Source organism: Protopterus annectens, chromosome 8.part0 (assembly GCF_019279795.1).
Source record: "Protopterus annectens isolate FY-2018-M chromosome 8.part0, PAN1.0, whole genome shotgun sequence".
In the NCBI taxonomy this organism is placed as follows: Eukaryota; Metazoa; Chordata; order Ceratodontiformes; family Protopteridae; genus Protopterus; species Protopterus annectens.
In genome coordinates this window covers 271586134-271607145 of record NC_056741.1, presented here as the reverse complement: position 1 = coordinate 271607145, position 21012 = coordinate 271586134, and the positions used below count along the sequence as shown (strand labels likewise).

At 41.2% G+C, this 21012-nt stretch overlaps 1 protein-coding gene across 1 annotated transcript in view; it reads right to left on the bottom strand.

Annotated features, from left to right (window-relative positions):
- The window catches only part of LOC122808221 (vomeronasal type-2 receptor 26-like), a 174343-nt gene extending 154007 nt beyond the window's left edge, over positions 1-20336 (bottom strand). Inside the window, exon 1 of the mRNA XM_044079183.1 lies at positions 20328-20336. Within this exon, the coding sequence (XP_043935118.1) occupies positions 20328-20336 (9 nt within the window). The remainder of the gene's footprint in view (positions 1-20327) is intronic.
- Positions 20337-21012: the final 676 nt, after the last annotated feature.

The following is a 21012-nucleotide window of genomic DNA, read 5'->3' as shown; positions in this document are numbered from 1 at the left end:
TATTAAAAGCCAGCATGCGTCATACAAAGATCTAGCATGGGCAGGAGAATAAAAGGCTAAAGAACAAAATTCACTAAACCTCCTGAACAAGTCCATTATTCAAATAGTTAAAAGGTAGAGAAGCCAATTAAAACTACAACATTAAACAGTCAGGTTCTGTATAGTGGTGTTAATATGGTCACATTAGGAGATTAGAGAGGTAGAGATGATCATAGATATACAGAGGTATGATCAAGATGGGAGGGAACATCATCTTTGACGTAAGTCAGAGCAGTCATAAATATCCAGGAATGAGTAGGAAGGATCTAATAAGTTGGGAAGGTGACATATCAATCACTCTAGCAGTGTGGAAATAAACATTTGGCTTGTCTCTTTAAGCCTTAGTTGCAGGCCTATAATAAAAGACTGTAGGGTGAGTTCCACTAAGAGGCCATGAAGGAGTGAGTTACTGCTTTTAGGTGGACTACCTGCATTATTTCAGCTGATACAGTTGTGGGTAAAATGTCTTGAGAATGGATGATCCACAGCTCAGACCCTGAAGGGAATGACTTGCCTTTGGAGGTATGTGTGACCATATAATTTGAACATATAAATAGTCCCATAGTTCATGCTTCACTTTGGTGATTTAATAGAAGCAGCCATGCAAGAGGATGACTGGATGTAACTCTAGCAGCTCAAACTCTGATCAGGGTCCAATAGGTAGTGCAGGGGGAATAGAAGCCAATTTTTGTGGATTTTCACTGTTTTGTACATAGTCCATAGACCTAACTGGTAGGTGAATGTAAGCTTCAATCGTGTAATTGGTCAGGTAGCTGTGAACCTGATTACAACATGTACTTAAAGCATGTGTCTTGTAAACACTGCATATAAAACGAGACCTCAGGGTCTGTAGGTGCAGATTGCAAGTAACAAGTCTCAGTTACAGGTTCATAGGTAAGTTTTTGACAGTCAGTCAGTCTGCAGACTACTAATTAGCCTATAACTCATATTAAAAAGTTCCCTCCAGTCTCAAGGAGAGGAAGGCAAGATAGACCAGGAAAGAATTTGTGGCTTCTCAATAAATGTATAAGTTTACCTTGAAGGTGTCAAGGGTGCAACTCTGCTTGGCATGTAATGGAAGCTTGTTTCAGTGGTGGAAAATGCAGTGATATAGGATTCCTTCACTGCAATCTATTAATGTGGTTTTAGTTCCTGTAACTGGATATTTGAGAACTCTTTTTTTTTCTCTGAAGGAATGAGAGGGCAAAGACAATTGGGTCTATCATAGCTCAAAAGGCTAGGCACAGATCACCATTAAGAAATCCATAAATGGCAGAATACAGACAGGGGGGCGACATGAGAGCCTATGTATTACGTGTTATCAGATCTTTAGTTGACAAGTACAGCACTGCACTGTAGAGCTGTCGATACCTCCGAAACTCTTGCTTCTGCCTTGACTGGCTGGCTCATGTGGCATCAGAAGCTGTTTCCATTTGAAATTTGGTTGTTTGTGCAGATTGGTGCTCTTTTTTTGGTTGAGCTACAAATGTGCATAAACCCCAAATACATCTATATCTGAAGCCTGGTATGTGTCACACCATCTGCAGGACAGCGAAGGGCAACATAGTGGTATTTCATACTATATAGAACTCAGTGAGTATTTTCTTGTCAGTCTTCTAGTTCAAAGGGCATAGATCCATACTGTTTGTATCTGATTTGTTACCTACTGAATCATCTACCTGCATTTATTGTACTATCTAGCTGAGTTACATATTGTCTTTGTCTCTTTATAGCTGGTTCCAATGGATTTACTATCATACTGCAGTGTCCTTTTATTTATTGCTTTTTATCTGTTTCCTTATTAAACTGCACTTTTCTTTACTGACTGTGTTACCAATTGTGTTACCTAGCAGTGCTGCTTACTGTGTAAGTTATGGTGCTACTTATTGTGTTGTGTTACCTTGCAGTGCTGCTTACTGTGTAAGTTATAGTGCTACTTATTGTGTTGTGTTACCTAGCAGTGCTGCTTACTGTGTAAGTTATAGTGCTACTTATTGTGTTGTGTTGTGTTACCTTGCAGTGCTGCTTACTGTGTAAGTTATGGTGCTACTTGTTGTATTGTGTTACCTAGCAGTGCTGCTTACTGTGTAAGTTATGGTGCTACTTATTGTGTTGTGTTACCTTGCAGTGCTGCTTGCTGTGTAAGTTATGGTGCTACGTATTGTGTTGTGTTACCTTGCAGTGCTGCTTAATGTGTAAGTTATAGTGCTACTTATTGTGCTGTGCTACCTAGCAGTGCTGCTTACTGTGTAAGTTATAGTGCTACTTGTTGTGTTGTGTTACCTAGCAGTGCTGCTTACTGTGTAAGTTATAGTGCTACTTATTGTGTTGTGTTACCTAGCAGTGCTGCTTACTGTGTAAGTTATGGTGCTACTTATTGTGTTGTGTTACCTTGCAGTGCTGCTTACTGTGAAAGTTATGGTGCTACTTACTGTGTTGTGTTACCTTGCAGTGCTGCTTACTGTGTAAGTTATAGTGCTACTTGTTGTGTTGTGTTACCTTGCATTGCTGCTTACTGTGTAAGTTATGGTGCTATGTATTGTGTTGTGTTACCTTGCAGTGCTGCTTAATGTGTAAGTTATAGTGCTACTTATTGTGCTGTGCTACCTAGCAGTGCTGCTTACTGTGTAAGTTATAGTGCTACTTGTTGTGTTGTGTTACCTAGCAGTGCTGCTTACTGTGTAAGTTATAGTGCTACTTATTGTGTTGTGTTACCTAGCAGTGCTGCTTACTGTGTAAGTTATAGTGCTACTTATTGTGTTGTGTTACCTAGCAGTGCTGCTTACTGTGTAAGTTATGGTGCTACTTATTGTGTTGTGTTACCTAGCAGTGCTGCTTACTGTGTAAGTTATGGTGCTACTTATTGTGTTGTGTTACCTTGCAGTGCTACTTACTGTGTAAGTTATGGTGCTACTTATTGTGTTGTGTTACCTTGCATTGCTGCATATTGTGTAAGTTATGGTGCTATGTATTGTGTTGTGTTACCTTGCAGTGCTGCTTAATGTGTAAGTTATAGTGCTACTTATTGTGTTGTGTTACCTAGCAGTGCTGCTTACTGTGTAAGTTATTGTGCTGCTTATTGTGTTGTGCTACCTAGCAGTGCTGCATACTGTGTAAGTTATGGTGCTACGTATTGTGTTGTGTTACCTTGCAGTGCTGCTTAATGTGTAAGTTATAGTGCTACTTATTGTGTTGTGTTACTTAGCAGTACTGCTTACTGTGTAAGTTATGGTGCTACTTATTGTGTTGTGTTACCTAGCAGTGCTGCTTACTGTGTAAGTTATTGTGCTGCTTATTGTGTTGTGCTACCTAGCAGTGCTGCGTACTGTGTAAGTTATGGTGCTACGTATTGTGTTGTGTTACCTTGCAGTGCTGCTTAATGTGTAAGTTATAGTGCTACTTATTGTGTTGTGTTACTTAGCAGTACTGCTTACTGTGTAAGTTATGGTGCTACGTATTGTGTTGTGTTACCTTGCAGTTCTGCTTACTGTGTAAGTTATAGTGCTACTTATTGTGTTGTGTTACCTAGCAGTGCTGCTTACTGTGTACATTATGGTGCTACTTATTGTGTTGCGTTATCTAGGAGTACTGCTTACTGTGTAAGTTATGGTGCTACTTATTGTGTTGTGTTACCTTGCAGTGCTACTTACTGTGTAAGTTATGGTGCTACTTGTTGTGTTACTTACAATATTATCTAGCTGTACAGCTTAATACATTATTTAACTAGCTGATTCATACTATTTTTGTACTGGTCAAAACTGGTCGTTACTGGTCCTAACTGGCTACTTTTCTGGAATTTGTACTTGCATTGCTCTTGCTACCACATTTTCTATCCACACTTTCTGCATTCTTTGCATTTTTTGTTATTTAGCTAGTTCTAGCTGGTTTAAGCTAGTTACTTCCATTTTCAACTGATCTGTACTGTTTTTCTTGACACTGCAATTAATCTTGTTCACACTCTCCTTTATCATGTATTTTGTTTACTTGTTTCTGTTTTTACTTTATTTTAATACTTCATAATATCCAATTTTGTTTCTAGGCCTGCTTTATTTGTGGCACATACACCTGTTATCACATAGATCTCCTTGTATTGTGTCACCAGTTTATGTTTTTGCTTATAACACATTATTGTTCTGTGAACATACTTGCAGCACTGGGACTGCATTATCCTATATGCCTGCCATAGTTGTGGCACTCCTGATTGCACTTTATTCTTTATCCTCATGTATTTATCTTAGTTATGATACCCATGCTAGCACTGTCGACCTTATCCACATCAGTTTTTGTATTTCCATTTCATCTTGTAGTACTAAGCTCAATATTGTATTATCCTCTAGAACAACCTTAGTCGTGACACACATGCCAGTACTGTGATCCTTATACACATAAGTTGTTTTTCTATTTATAGTATACCTTGCATTCTGTTTTCCAGCATGTCTTATGTATAGAAGTTGTGCCTGTGCTGCAGTTTGGATATATATATATATATATATATATATATATATATATATATATATATATATATATATATATATATATATATATATATATATATATATATATATATATACATACTGCGTTTGCTGAGTATTTTGTATTTCTTTTTTTAAATTAGCCTTAATAATGGCATATGTGCAGTCAATCTGGTGGTGTAGAGGGATAAAGCTCTGACTATGGCCTAGCCAAGCTGAGTTCGATTAGCTGCTTATGTGACTGACAGAATGGCAGAGAGGGATGAGTGTGCCTGTTAAGGGTGGGAGGGTGCTTGTTGATGACACTTCTTAAGGGGAGACATGGTTCATAGAAGGGAGATTCCCACAGATGTGGTCAATGAGTGGTTGACGGTGGTGAAGAAAAGAAAGTGTTAAGAACATATAATGAAAAACAAATGATAGAAGCAAAGATGGATGAGCCCCCAGGACACCCATAAGATCTACAACTAATCCCAGCAATTTCAGAGTAAGTCTAGAGTGGTAGGGAACTAGCTGGTAGACTCAGCATGGATGTGAGGCATTGGGGGATGGGCCAGTAAGAATAGTGTGCAAGACAGGACCAAAAACAAACAAAAAAATAAATAAACAACAATGGCATCTTTGCCAGTTTTATTGTGCTACTGTTGATATATTCTGCTGCATTTGCATAGTAGCTTGTATCCTGTCTTTTAAGTCAACCATATTTGAATTAAAGCACCCATGTCTGCAACACTGAGCAGTTCTCATAGGTTCATAGGTTCATAGGTAGGTACTAAGCTATTGGCCCTAGGGCCTATATAAGCCTAGCCAAAAAGGTATCCTGGCTTTTGCAACCCAAGAAATTTATTTTCCTGTGCCCCTGTCGAGCAGAGCCAAAGAGGTGATCCCCGGGGTGAATTTCTTATTTCCTATCCAATCATCAAGATTTTTCTTGAAGAGTGCTAATGAGGATCTTTGTTTGATATAGATAGGTAGTTTGTTCCAGAGTATGGAAAGTCTCTGGGACAAGAATCTATCCTTCCAGCATGTTCTCTTTATTGTGGTGACAAGGTTTAAGTCCCTAGAGTGTTTAGCTTGGAGGGATTGGGATTTCTTTAAGTGGAGCATGTCCAACAGCTCTGGGTTTGATATTGCTTTGTATGTTAGGCAGAGATTGCCTCTGAGTAGGTGATATGTGACAAAATAAAGCTGAATTTTTTTAGATGGTCTGCATAGGACATCTATAGTAAAAAATAATAAATAAACACCAACACGACTCAAAACAGTACAATAAAAGCAGGTAAATGTATTTATTTATTTATTTATTTACATTTGTTGACCGGGAGAGTCCGACTGGACACAGGTCCATTTTCAGCAGAGGCCCGGGGAGAAAAGCTCCACATTAAGTGTTATTTGCATTATGCAGTTAAAAAAATAGCATTTAAATATAGACATTAGTCCAGATAAGGACACAAGACAAGAAGAAAACAGATGTAAAGCAGCTGTAGAGCACAGTACAATTTTAAAATATGGTGACATATACTAAACATGGTTAAAATGTAGTTGAGATTCATCAGTGAACAATTGATACAAACAGTTTTTGAGATACATAACAGCCATTAGCAATTGTTGCGACAAGAAGTTAGTATTATGTGGTAGGTAGCTGGGAACATGAGTAGCCAAGCTTGCTAAAAGTAGGTTGTTGATAGGGGGCCAAGAGAGGTAGTGAGTGGGGGGAGTGAATGGTATTGGGGGGGGGTTGCAAGAGCATATCTGGCAAGTTTTGAAGTGTGATTTTAGTAAGAATTTAAAGTGGGTGCAAGAAGTTACAGAGGTAATTGAGGATGGGAGGGAGTTCCAGAATTTGGCTATAGTGCAGGAGAATAATGCTTCTCCAGCAGAGTTAATGGCTCTTGTGACCTGTAGGAGGTTTTTGTGGCTGGATCTTAGTGGTCTTCATGGTTATGTAGGAGGGTGAGCTCTAGCCAGCCCAGTTCTGCTAATGAGAGACAGTGGTGAGTACGGTAGGAAGCCCCTGTGGCGAATTTGGCGATTTTGTTGTAGCAGGTTTCGAGCTTATTTAGATCCCATTGTCAAAGGTTAGTAAATATTGGAGAGGCATAGAGTAGGGTAGAGATAAGATGAGAATTTGCTACTGAAATTTTACCTGTTTTGGTAAGTAGTTGCTGATTTCTATATACTTTGCTGTACTTTGTTCTCTTGTGTATTAAAAACTGTTTGTATTTTAAGCCTTGCAGGCTCGGTACTTTTATTTTATTTTTATTTACCAGCGTAGGACATCTGTTTGAGGCCAGTAATCCTCTTTGTGAGGTATTTCTCTGGCCTTTCCAGTGGTTGTAGATGTCTTGTGAGGTACATACCAAAAGGGCATTGTACTCTATAATGGGTCTAATGAGTGATGAGTAGAGGGGAACAATGACCTCTTGGATGAGAATCCTTCTGTGATGAGGTGTGCCACGCAGAAGGATTTCTTGACTACTGTGGTGATGTGATTATCAAAGGAGAGACTACTGTCCACCTGTGTCCCAATGTCTCTTATCACACTTTCGGTGCTAAGTAGACTACCACCTATGTGGTAGCTCATGGGTACAGAGTTTTTACCAAAGGGGATGACAATGCACTTTTTGGCATTGAGCTTGAGGCCATGGCTTTGACACCAGGCATCTGTCTCAGTGAGGCCCCTTTGTAGGATGTCCACATCATTAGGAGTTTCGATTATGGCTTCTAGTTTGCAGTCATCTGTGAACTTCATTAGCCAAAGACCTGCTGTGTTAGCCTATACTTTAGAAAAGTAGATACCAAACAGGAGAGGACTCAGGACTGAACCCTGTGGTACTCCACTTGTCACTAGTCTGAAGTCGGATTTGGAGTCTGCTACTTTCACAGTGTGGGTTCTGTCAGTGAGTCAGTTGACAACCCATCTTGTGACATAGACCTAGTTTAGTGAGTTTAGCTGTAATTCTAGAGTGGGGGATGGTGTGAAGAGCTTTGGCGAGATCTAGATAGGCTGTGTGAACCACCTGACCCTCGCCTATGGCTTTGGTGACTGCTTCAAAGAAGTCTATCAAGTTTAGGAGATATGATCTGCCTTTTACAAACCTGAACTGGGTGGGGTCCAGAGTTTGGAGATTTCCAATGTCTTTGTTTATAAGATCCATGGTGATATATTCCATGGACTTGCAGACCAGTCTCGTTAGGCTAATGGGGCAGTAGTTCCCAAGGTCCGTGGTGGCTCCCACTTTGTGGAGTGGGATAATAGTCAGTGGGCACAAAGCCTGAAGTGAGGCTATGATTCCACATGGTGCTTAGGTGAGGTGCCAGTTCATTCTGTAGTTCATGTAGCACACAGCCTGGGACGTTGTCAGGTCCCCTAACTGCTGTGTTATTGGCTTTGGAGAGTGTGTTTTTTACCTGTGCAGCCATGATTACAGGAACTTTGCATTCTTCTGGTATAGAGATGGGCCCTTTAGGGGGTGAGAGGGTGGTAAAGTTAGCACTGAACCTGTATGCCAAGATGTTGGCAATATCAGTTGGTTCTGTATATTTAGTGTCGTTGTGCTGTAACTCAGAGCAGATCTGAGTGATGCCATTGAGATTCTTGACATAGCTATGGAATGCTTTGTGGTTGTCTTTAAAATCAGTGGCAATTTTGTTTTCGTAACTAGCTTTGGAGGATTTTATGAGGGATCTCAGCTTCTTACTGAGGCTGACCATGGAGTTCCTCCAATCATGGGATTTTACTCTTTTTTATAACAGTTTCTTCTTCTGTTGTAGAGTTTGTTTATGTCAGGGACCACCAGATTGGCTTCCTTTTTTTGGAGGATAGCATCTTCATTCTGTTAGGGATAGCATGATCCATGCACTCGTGTAAGTGCTTATAAAGTGCAGTTGTGTAGGATTCAGCAGTCGTACCTCTATTCTCCATTTTCATGGGTGTTCTGAAGTTTGCCACTTCTATCTTAAGAAGTGTGAAGTTGGCTTTGGAGAAATGTTTTATGGTGGTTTCCCTAATAGGGAGTAGGGGTGGGATGTGGATGTGTAGGGTGATTAGCTTGTAGTCGGATCTGACCAATGAGGAAATGACCTCTGGTCTGGAACACCGGTTGCCCATGTTGGTAAGGACCAGGTCTAGGATATTGCTGCCCCTGGTGGGGGTGTAGAAAAGTTGATCCAAGGCATTGGAATTTATGAATTCCAGAAAACGTTGAGCAAAAGAGTTGATACATGAGTAGTTTTCCCAGTTAATGGTGGGGTAGTTGAAATTGCCCATTATTAGGGTGTTGGGTTGTACCCTAATATTTTCCAGTGTATCAAGAAATGAGGAGTGGGAATCCTGGGGCATGGTGGGGGATCTGTAGCAAGTTACAATTTGGATTGTGGTCTTGTCTAGTGTTAGTTGCACTTGCATAATCTTGGATGCATTATGCTGAGCAACTAGCCTGGAGGTGTGGATATCCTTAATGAATATGGACACGCCTCCGCCTTTAGTGTTTCGGTCAAGGTTAGGTGGCTGAAAGTGGTGGTATGAATTTTAGCCTGGTAATGCAGGGGTGCTCTCTGGAGCCTTAAACCAGGTCTCTGTCACTGCACAGATGTCGATATTCTGCATTTTAAGGAGTGCCTCGAGTGAATGCATTTTGAGGTTCACACTTCTAGCATTGAGTAGCATTACCCTCAGATTTTGCTTGCCTGTACCTGTTACGGTGGTGAATTTGTCATTTGAGCCTTGCCTAAAAAAGGCACTATAGGGGTGGCAAGAGCCTTAGCCAGTATCTGGAATCCCAAGGGCAACAGGTGCAGGCCATCTCTGGCAAAGCATCGTGGTCTGTCAGTCATGTCATCCCAGGGAGACAGATACTGGATCCCCTTAGAATGAAACCAGAAACTTAACCAATTGTTGAAATCGATCATTTTGTCCTTGTACTGTGGTATCATTCTGGGTGATGGCAGGATGCTACTCAGGGCTAGGGTCATACCTGCCTGGGATACAAGACGGGAGAGCTCCTCCGTGTCGGTTTTCATGTAGTCCAGGGAGATATGTTTCAGGTCATTCACACCAACATGGACAATGACAAAGTCATATTTGTACTTGTTGTGGAGTGACCTGACTGCTTGCGTTATGTGGCAGATCCTGGCACCCGACAGGCAGCTGACAGTAACTTTCTCCTTGTTTATTCTGGTGAGTGGAACATCAGCATGCCTGACTATAGAGTCACCTAGGACTAGAGTGTTGGGTACGTTGCTATGTCTTATGGGCTGTGGTTAAGTGGCACACTGCGTTTGTGGGCTATGTGTCATTTGGGTTGTGTTGGGGGGTGGAGGTTGCTTATGCAGATTTTTTTATTGACAGCATTCGCAAATGTAGGTGTGTGTTTTGTGTTGATATGTGTGTGTTTTGGTGGTGTAGGTTTTGAGGGACTATGTGCTGAGTGCGGTGTGGTGCAAGTGTTTACCTTCTCCTCTTGACTGTCTAGTCCAGTCTTACGTTTAGAGAGCTTTGCTTCCAGTTTGGCTATTTAAGTGCATCTCTCACAGGTTGTTTGGTGGTAGGAGGAGAGGGTTGTCTGTGTACATGAGACAGTTGCTGCATTGCCCCAAGATGCCTAGATTCAGCAGATAGACAGTTTAAAACACTGGGAGCTGACCCTTAGACATGCCTGGATAGGTGCTTATTTATTAAGTACTAAAAACTGTTTTCCTCTAGACAAGTGAGGAAAGTTGCATGCTGTAGTAATTTGTAGCTTATTTAGTGCTTACAACGAGTTCTGAATAAGTGCTGAGCTCAAAGAAACAGATTTGAGTGCTAAAACTAAAAAACTGGCTAGTTCTAATGGAAAAGGTGAGGAGCAGACTTTATAGCACCAGGAATAGTTTAACCCTAGCTAAGCAGTGATGCATAAAGTGTATTTTTTTATATAACAGTAGCAAATGAGCAAACTGATTTAAACAAATTAACCAATTAACCAATAAAAAGCTAAAAACTGAGCCCCGTTCCAGACAGACAGGTTCCAACTACACACTCCTGTCACCACGGTGCAGGGAAACCTTCTCCAAAAAAAGGTGGTCTGGATTAGTGCTCAAGTTATACAAACAAAACTAGATTCAGCAAGTCTGAATTTAGTCTATGCTACAGCAAACAAGGTGTACCAACTTCAGAAAGAAACAGTTCAAATAAGCAGGCACAATAAGCCTTTAACCAGAAACTCAGAAGGGCAGAATCTACCCTCTCCTCCCACAAGAATGCAGACCACACCTTTTTAATGTAAAATAACTGACCCGAAGCCCAAGTGCCTAAACCAGAACTAATAATCTTTTAGAATAACAGACACTAAGCCTTCAATCAGCAACTCCAAACTTAGAAGGATGTAAGCTATCTGTTCTGCCACAACAGTGCAGACCATAAACCTTCTTAATGTAAAACAACTGGTCGGAAGGCCAAGTGCTTCAACCAAAGGCTTGGAATTACAGTTACAATTTAATCAAGCTAATGTAAGGCACATAAAACAGAAACCAGACCTATTATCCAGGCAAAAACAGTTGCAGGAATGCCCTGCCCAGATAAAACCAGTTCTGCTCACTTTCTCTCACTAAGTAAGCAGATATGTATTTAGGTGTCTGCCTGCTTAGTGCCCCCTTTGTAGTCAGTCTTGTGTATTTTATTTCATCTTGTCTGTTAAAAATTCATTAGTAGAGTGGTACACCACAATTATACATCTTGTCCTCCACAACATAGCATTATAACATACATATTCTATTATCATATTCTCCAAGCCACTCAGAGTTAGTCTATGCACTTCATTTCTTTCCTAATGTTAGACCACAGTCTGCCTTTTCTTTGTTGCCAGCCTGCTAGTGTTAGGTACCTTGAACTAATGTAACAACTGATCTATGTTCATGGTAAACTGCTTACTGCTATCTGGTATGGAATCCACTTTATAGGTTCAAAGGTTCATAGGCTGGTACTAGGCTATCGGCCCTAAGGGCTATACAAGCCTAGCCATAATAATTCCCTGGCTATTTCTTCCTACAATATTTACTTCCCTGGAGTCCTGTCTAGCAGGGTGACTGACATGATCCCTGGGGTGAATTTCCTATCTTCCATCCAATCATCAAGGTTCCTTTTGAAGATGACCAAAGAGGCACTCTGCTTGACATGTATGGGCAGTCTATTCCAGAGTCTGGGGAGTCTCTGGGTCAGGAACCTATCTCGCCGGCATGTTTTGTTCAATGGGATGACAAGGGTTAGATCCCTGGAGCATGTGGCTCTGAGGGATTGGGATTTAGTTCAGTGTAGCATGTCCATTAGCTCTGGGCTTGACATGGCCATGTATGTTAAGCAGAGATTGCCTCTGAGTAGATGATATGCAACAGAGTATAGCTGGAGTTTTTTTAGATGGTCAGCAAAGGCCATCTGCTTTAGGCCTGTGATTCTTTTAGTGAGGGATTTCTTTGGCCTTTCCAGTTGTTGCAGATGTCATGTGAGGTACATACCAAACAAGGCGTTGTACTCTATAATGGGTCTAATGAGGGATGAGTACAGTGGGACAATGACCTCCTTTTTTCTGGATGAAAAGCCCTTAGTGATGAGGTGTGCCACAGAGAAGGATTTCCTGACTGTTATGGTGATGTGGTTATTGAAGGCGAGACCACTGTCCACCTGTGTCCCTAAATCTCTTATCACACTTTTGGTATTTAGTGTACTGCCATCTATGTGGTAATTCACAGGTACATGCTTGTTACCAAAGGAGATAACTGTACATTTCTTGGCAGTGAGCTTGAGCCCATGGCTCTGGCATGAAGCATTTGTTTCTTTAAGGCCCTTTTGTAGAATAGCCACATCATTTGGGGATTCAATAATGGCTCCCAGTTTGCAGTCATCTGCGAACTTTATTAGCCAGAGTCCCTTAGTGTTGGCCTGTACTTCAGAGAAGTAGATGCCAAACAAAAGCAGTCCCAGGACTGAACCCTGTGCTATTCCAATTATCACTTGTCTGGAGCTGGATTTGGAGTCAGCTACTTATACAGTGTGCATTCTGTCAGTAAGCCAGTTGGCAACCCATCAAGTGACATAGGGATTAATGCCCAGCTTAGTAAGTTTATCTATGATTCCAGAGTGGGGGATGGTGTTGAAGGCCTTGGCAAGGTCCAGATAGGCTGTGTGGATCACCTTACCCTCGTCCACAGCACTGGAGACTGATTTGAAGAATTCAATCAGGTTCAGGAGACAAGATTGGCCCTTCCCAAACCCAAACTGGGTGGAGTCCAGTGTTTAAAAGTTGCCAGTGTCTTTGTTTATAAGTTCCATGATAATACGTTCCATGGCCTTGCAGATAAGGCTCATCAGACTGATGGGGCGGTAGTTCCCAGGATCGAAGGTGGAGCACCCCTTGTGGAGTGGGATAACTGTAGCTGTGCTCCACTCATTGAGCACGAAGTCTGAGGTGAGGCTATGAGTAAACATGATACTTAGGTGAGGTGCCAGTTCATTTTGTAGTTCATGTAATACAGAGCCCAGGATGTCATTTGGTCCCATAGATGCCATATTCTTAACTTTGGAGAGTGCATTTTTTACCTGTGTGGCCATTATTACCAGAATTTGGCAATATTTCAGTAATGAGATGAGCCCTTTAGGGGGTGAGAGGGGGGTGAAGTTGGCACTGAATCAATCTGCCAGGATATTGGCAATATCCTTGGGATCAGTATATTTAATGCCACTCTGTTGTAGCTCAGAGCAGATCTGAGCATTGTTATTTAGATTCTTGACATAGCTATAGAATGCCTTGTGGTTGTCTTTGGAATCTTTGGCAATTTTATTTTCGTAACTAGCTTTGGAGGATTTTGTGAGGGATCTCAGCTTCTTACTGAGGCCGGTAAGAGAGATTTTTTGCATCCTGGGATTTTCCTCTTTTCTGCAACAGTTTCTTCCTTTTGTTGTAAAGTTTGTTTATGGCAGGGACCACCAGATTGGCTTCCTTTTTTTCGAGGAGATCTTCTTGGCTCTATTTGGGATGGCACGATTCATGCACAAGTGGATGTGCTTGTACAGTCTTTTAGTGTAGGATTTGGCAGTCGAACTTTCAGTTCCCGTCTGCATGGCTGTCATGAAGTTTGTCACTTCTGACTTGAGTAGCATGAAGTTGGCTTTGGAGAAGTTTTTTTACTGACGTTTCCTTACTGTTGGGTGTGGTGGAGGAGGGATGTGGATGTCAAGTTGATTAGCTTATGGTCAGACCTGACCAACAAGGGGATGACCATAGGTATTGAGCATTGATTTCCCATGTAGGTAATGACCAGGTCTAGGATATTGGAGCACCTGGTGGGACTATAGATTAGTTGATCCAGGGCATTGGAATTTATGAATTCCAAGAACCGTTGGGGAAAGGTTTTGGTACATGAGTGGTTTTCCCAGTTAATGGCAGGGTAGTTGAAATCACCCAGTATTAGGATGTTTGGTTGTATCTTAATATTTTCCAGCATGTTTAGAAAGTTGTAGTGAGAATCTTGGGGCATGGTGGAGGATCTGTAGCAAGCTACAATTTGGATTGCAGTCTTACCTGGGGTTAGTTGCACTTGGAGAATTTCATACACATTGTGTTGGGCAGCTAACCTGGTGGTGTAAATATCCTTGGTGAATATTGACACTCTTCCACCTTTAGCATTTCTGTCTTGGTTTAGTGGCCGAAAAGTGTGGTAAGATTTGTAGCCTGTTATTGCAGGGGTGCTCTCTGGAGCCTTGAACCAAGTCTCATTTACAGCACAGATATCGATGTTCTCCATTTTTAGGAGTGCCTCGAGAGGGTGCATTTTGAGGTTTAGACTTCTAGCACTGAGTAGCATTACCTTCAAATTTTGCATGCTTCTACCTGTTATGGTGGTGGTTTTGTCCTTTGAACTTTGCCTAAAAAAGGCACTATAGGGGTGACTGGAGCCTTAGCCAGTAACCTGAATCCCAGGGGCGACCGGTGCAGACCATCTCTGGTGGTTCAATCATGTCATCCCAGGCAGGCAGATACTGGATCCCCTTTGAATGATACCAGAAGCTTAGCCAATTGTTGAAGTCAATCATTTTGTCCTTATACTGTGGTGTCATTCTGGGCGAAGGCAGGATGCTACTCAGGGCTATGGTCATAACTGCTTGGGCCACATGATCTGAGAACTCTTCCATGTCTCTTTTCATGTAGTCCAGGGAGGTACGTCTCAAGTCATTCACTCCAACATGGACAATGACAGAGTCATATTTGTACTTGTTGTGAAGTGACTTGAGTGCATATGTTATGTGTTGGATCCTGGCACCCGACAGGCAGCTGACTATAATTTTCTCCTTGTTCAGCCTGGTGAGTGGGACATCAATGTGCCTGACTATAGAGTCACCTATGACTAAAGTTTTGCATACGTTTTCTTGCCTTAGGGGCTGTTGCTGGGTGGCACACTGTTGTTGTGAGCTATGTGATACTTTGGTTGTGATTGGTGTTTGTTTGCATTTCAGCTTCGGAGGTCCTTGTTGTTTAAGCAGGTTACTGTTAAGGGCCTCCACATATCAGAGTTTAGTGTTGCTATGTGAGGGTGTTGGTGGTGTGGGTTTAGAAGGGCTATGTGTTGCTTGAGGTGTATTGTGGGTGTTAACCTTCTCTTCTTGACTGTCTAGCACAATCTTGGGTGGAGAGAGCTTTGCTTCCAGTTTGGCTATGTAAGTGCATCTCTCGCAAATTGTAGTGTTGGGTGGTAGGAGGAGAGGGTTATTTGTGTACATGATGCAACTGCTGCATTGCCCCAGTATGCCCAGATTCACCAGGTGGAAAGGAGAAATCACCAGGAGCTGACCCTTGGACATGCCTGGTTTGCTGCTTATTTTTGTAAAGTTTGCAGTTATAGGCAGTTTAGTGCCTACAATTAATTTCTCTAACAAGGAGAGTTGAGTGCTTGCATCAGTTTAGGGTTTCCTAGTGCTTTCCAGCAGGTTTTAGAGCAAGTGTTAGTCACGGGGATGCTTAAATGGTTTAACCCAAAGACTGCAGTGTGCACTAGTGGAATTAAATGTGAAAGTAGGTAACTTAAGTTTAACCTGTCTAAAAAGTTAGGTTTTAGTGGAGAGTCACTATTTTTAAAACAGCAAGATAGATTGAAAGGGGGTGGTCCCCTTTGTATTCTGGTACTATGGAATACAGTAGGAAGGCCAATAAATTTAAATAGTTGAAGGGGAGTGATTTCACAAAATGATAATGTTGCGCTTACTCACACAAGCCAGTAATAGAGAGGAAATGAGATATATGGTCAAATTAACATAAGGGGCAGGCAACTAGAAAGACAGTGGTGTTTAAGAACACAACAATAACTGGCTGAGCGGGTATGAAAAAAAATTCTGCCTGACTCACAAGAGACAGAGCTATGGTCTCTTTTCAAGTTTTAATATGCAGTTAAAAGCAGAATACAAGTAAAACACAAGGTAAAGAAAACAAATCATAGTATTCAAAATAGAAAAAAAGCAATAAAGTAATACAAAATACAACAAATAAAAATCAAACTAACCTTTCCTTCACAGCAAAGTGTAGCAGAGTCTGGGTGATCCTTTCTTGTAAAGCTGTGAAGGAACACTTTAGAGGTGTAAATCCTTCTACAAATTTGCACACTACAGCTGCCACCAAACAACATACTCTCTCAAACACTAAGCCCACATACGCTGAGGTACTATAAAATCATTTACTATGTTTCGTAGGCAATGCATTAGTACACCCATGTGCTAGCTACATATTCATAAATTGCCTACTGCTCAAACACACTGGTATCAAATGTTCCTTTCCCACACAAAGGTCACTGGAGCATGCCCAAGCCTTTAAGGCAACCAGACCATGCTGCCACACACAAAAATGTCATGGTCAAAGTAACTCAATAGTCAGACATATGGATGTTCCCCTTATCATACTGCACAAGGATAGATTTATTATTAACTTTCAGATGTTAGTATTGGAGGTAGTACTCAGCCCTTACATCTCTTCACCCCAAGTATGCATACAATCTGATCATTACCCACGTGGAAGTAAACAACATTAGGTGCTCTGCTCTGTGAGAGATAAAGAGAAACATGGCTGAGCTGTCAGCGAATGTAATCCAGGCTGAGAAGAAGCTAATCCTGAGCAGTTCCTTGCCTTCCCACAAATGATGCTATGATACAAACAGGACATAATTGACCTCAACAGTTGTATGAGAAATTAATGTCATTCTAGGGAGATCCAATATATGGCATTGAGGAAGGGGATGGTCCGGCATGCTATGCCAGGGAGAATCTGCACTTCTGCACATTGGGTAAGACATTTTCTGCACCCATAATGTCTTTCTTAGGTACAATTAGTCTTCTAAACCTTCCAACTTAACAATTCCCAATCAGGCCTATATCAATTTGGCACTACTCAGTGCTAGCAGTCTAAACAAAACAATGTCCCACCTGAGGCCTTCCTGGCCCTTGAGTACATGCTCAGCTGTATAATTGCTAAAACTTAGTTCCTATGCAGTGGTAATAATCCCTGTTTTACTTGGATTTTAGTACCTATTATTTATTGAGACCTACTGGTGAAGGTGAGTGTGGGGACATAACTTTATTCATCTGAAATCCCATTACTTCATTGCAAATTTAACATAATAATGACCATGAACTACTGAACATCCTAATGACAATAAACAAGTCATCATGTCATTGAAAATTACCTGAAAACTAACAACTAATTAAAGTCTGTAACTATTGAACCAAATAAATTCAACTATACACCCATCAACTGGCAGACAGACACCACCAAAATATATATGCACAGTAGATCTTTAACTTTAATAGCACAAATTCCCTTTAGCAGATAGTGCTGCTACTAGGGGCTCCAGTACCCTTGACCTCGCTCTTAGTAATATACCTCCTTTCTGCTAAAGATCTAAATCTTCCACTCCATGACTGTCATGCCACTATACTTTCTCTAATAACCTGGCTCAAGACTCCATGCAATCCCTCTGTATTCAGGAATTTCTCTAAGGTCAAACTTTTGCAACTTGCAAATGACCTAGTGAAATTTAAAAGCTTCCCCACCCCCAAGGACCCAACTATAAAAAACAGCTGCATATACTTCTGACTTTTACTTCCACATTAACTTCTGCATTGATGTGTTTGTCCATGTCCATATCCATCTCAAGAATAACAGAAAATTGAAGAATAAACCTGGTATCAAAAAACTTCACAATTAAAAGAAAAATGAAATTTCATAGATTAGTAATAGGTTAACTGCCCTTGTGGGCCATTTTAATTATAGCTAGTTTCCCCATGTGAGAATCAAACCTTGCATCTTGCATCTTTAAGGTAAACCTTAACCATTATACCAACATCCCAGCCTAAAACATTCCTTAATGTGTATGCCACCACAGAAGTCTAAAAGTTTATCAATCACTAGAGATCAGAATCAAACCCGGTAGGTTAAGACCTCAACCATTGCACTAACACTTTTTCTAATAATAGAAGTAATTTTGATAAGTTCTCAGGCATAATATTAAAACTTACAAGGGACAATTGAATATAGGTATTTCTTCCAAGGACAACCATAATACTTTTTTGGACTATGCTAGGTACCATAAGTTCATGCTAGGGTAACTGCCCATGCAGGCTATTTTAAGCTTAGCAAATTATCCCCTTTGAGAAGCAAACCCTACAACTTTGTTCTGTAAGGTCAACAGCTTAACCATTATGCCAACCCCAAACCCTTTTCCATGAGGAAGGAAAGACCTTAGCCATTCCTTGTCATAGCACTTGAAAGTCACAACAAAATATACCAGCTGTAGTAAAACTACAACTTAAACAGCTGTTTTTCCAATGACAAACACCCTACCCAGTGATGGACTCCACTTATACTTCTCAACTGTCCCTGTTGTTCATAGGTTCATAGGTTCATACTAGGCTATCTGCCCTAGGGCATTTATAAGCCTAGCCAGAGTGTGTTTGGCTTTCGCCAGCCATTTTAAATTAATTTTGCTATGCCCTTTTTCGAGGTTAGTATACTGTGCCTCTGTCTAACAGTGACACAGAAGTGATACCCGGGGTAAACCTACGATCTCCCATCCACTCATCAAGATTCCTCTTGAAGAGAGTCAATGAGGGACTCTGCCTAACCTGGACTGGGATTTTATTCCAGAGTGAAGGGAGCCTCTGGGTTATGAATCTGTCCCTCCAGCATGTCCTATTTATTTCAGTGCTGGGGTTCATGTCTCTCTAGCACATAGCTCGATGGGATTTGAATTTTCTGAGGTGCAGCATGTCCATTAATTCCGGGTTGGACATGGCTTTATACATCAGGCACAGATCGCCTCTGAGCAGGCGGTATGCCACTGAGTAGAGCTGGAGTTTCTTTAACCGGGCAGCATATGGCATCTGTTTGAGCCCTTTGATCCTCTTGGTGAGGTACTTTTGGGGTCTTTCCAGTTGCTGCAGGTGTCTGGTAAGGTACATCCCAAAAGGGGCATTGTACTCAATTATGGGCCTGATGAGGGATGAGTAAAGAGGCATGATGACCTCCCCTGATCTAGATGTGAATCCCTTCATGATTAGCTATCAACTTGGGTCCCCAGGTCCCTAATTACTTATTCTGTACTTAATGGATTACCAGCTATGTGGTAATTTGTGGGCACTTTGTTTTTGCCAAAGGGGATGACTATACACTTTTTGGCATTTAGCTTGAGGCCATGGCTCTGGCACCAGTTGCCTGTTTCTATGAGGCCCTTTTGGAGGATGCTTGTGTCGGCTGGAGAGTCAATTATGGCGCCCAGTTTGCAGTCATCTGCGAACTTGGTCAGCCACAGTCCTTCCGTGTTGGTCTGTACCTCTGAGAAATATATACCGAACAAGAGAGGTCCCAGGACTGAGCCTTGTGGGATGCCACTTGTAACTGGTTTGGAGTCTGACATGGCTCCAGCAATTCTAACCATGTGGGTTCTGTCCTTGAGCCAGTTTGCAACCCATCTAGTGACATAGGGTTTAATATTTAAGGTGGTGAACTTATCTATAATGCCCAAGTGGGGTATTGTATCAAAGGCTTTTGCTAGGTCCAGGTAGGCTGTGTGGACCACCTTCCTTTCATCAATGGCCTTGGTGACTTTTCAAAGAAATCAACCAGGTTTAAGAGGAAGGATCTGCCCTTAACAAAGCCGAACTGGGTAGGACCCAGTGTCTGTAGGTCCCGTTGTGAAAGAACATTCCTATTTTCCAACTCAGTTTACCCCTTCACATGATTTTTCTGAATCCCCTGATCACATGTGATGTTTGAAGATGTCTAGTACACAGGAAACCACACTACATGACCAGCACGGTAGTAGCAACAATCATTTATAGGAAGAAGACACACATCTTACAACCTTGTGTGGCAGAACTTATCAATGCTGTTCATTAAAGTCTACACATTTCTCTGTGAGAACACAATTCTATTTTTCCATCATTTTTGTTACTCTATTTTAAAATTTGTTTCTGATTAGTTTCCAATATTAGTACCGGAGTGGGAAGATTATGTACTAATTTGTACTAAAATGTTGTGCTAATTAGATGTCCAGATTTGTTTTAGTTGGATGTTCCTATGTTTCAAAGCTCTGCTCATTATTTTCAATATCAGTAGTTTCAGAGGTAAGACCACTGTTACTACTGTTAAATACAAGAGATATTTTCCAGTTTGGAAACATATTACTTGCTCAGAAAGGCACGTTTAGGTACATGAGTATATTATTCAGTCCTTAAAACAGTTATGTGTTCTACTGGCCAAATTATCACCCTCAGTTGGTACTCTCCATGCAACTCAAACTCACCAAAAACATTTCTGACCTTCCTTCTACAAACTAACAGTCTCAAAGCAGGGCGTATTTCACATGATCAGCTGCAGAACTGCTCTTCTGTATCTACAAGACAGAGAACTCAAATCAAAACTTATCAAATATTTCAAGCCCACAATGCAGTCTTAGGCTAATTAGATATGAAAATGTAGCTGACAGATGACATTATCTTTCATAGTTCACCACACTAAGGGAGAATATCCCCCATCCCTTCCACCAGTTTTCCATTAGATAAACTACTGCTTTTGTTACAGCTGTCAAACCTTCCCATGTAGGAGATTTGTACTGCTGACACTGGATTAAATGACTGCACATTCAAGTTCTATTACAACATCAGCGTGCCTAGTTGCTGTGATACTGCTTTCAATACCTCAGTCATCCAGCTTCCATTTGCTTACCTAGGGGTATGCGTACAACATATCGCTCTAACTAAGGAATGTGAACTGCTTGCAGAAATGCACCCCTAGTGAATTGAACCTAGCTCTTATAGGGAAAAACACTCAAAGAAACTAAAAATTCAGGACTTAACACTCTAAAATCAAAACTAATGCTCGACACTGCAGATAAAGTATTTCAAATGCTGCTCTGTACTCAGACCCTGAGGGCATCCCCAACATAGTTGTAGATAAATGTAGCTCAAGCTTCTTTACATTCTCCTATC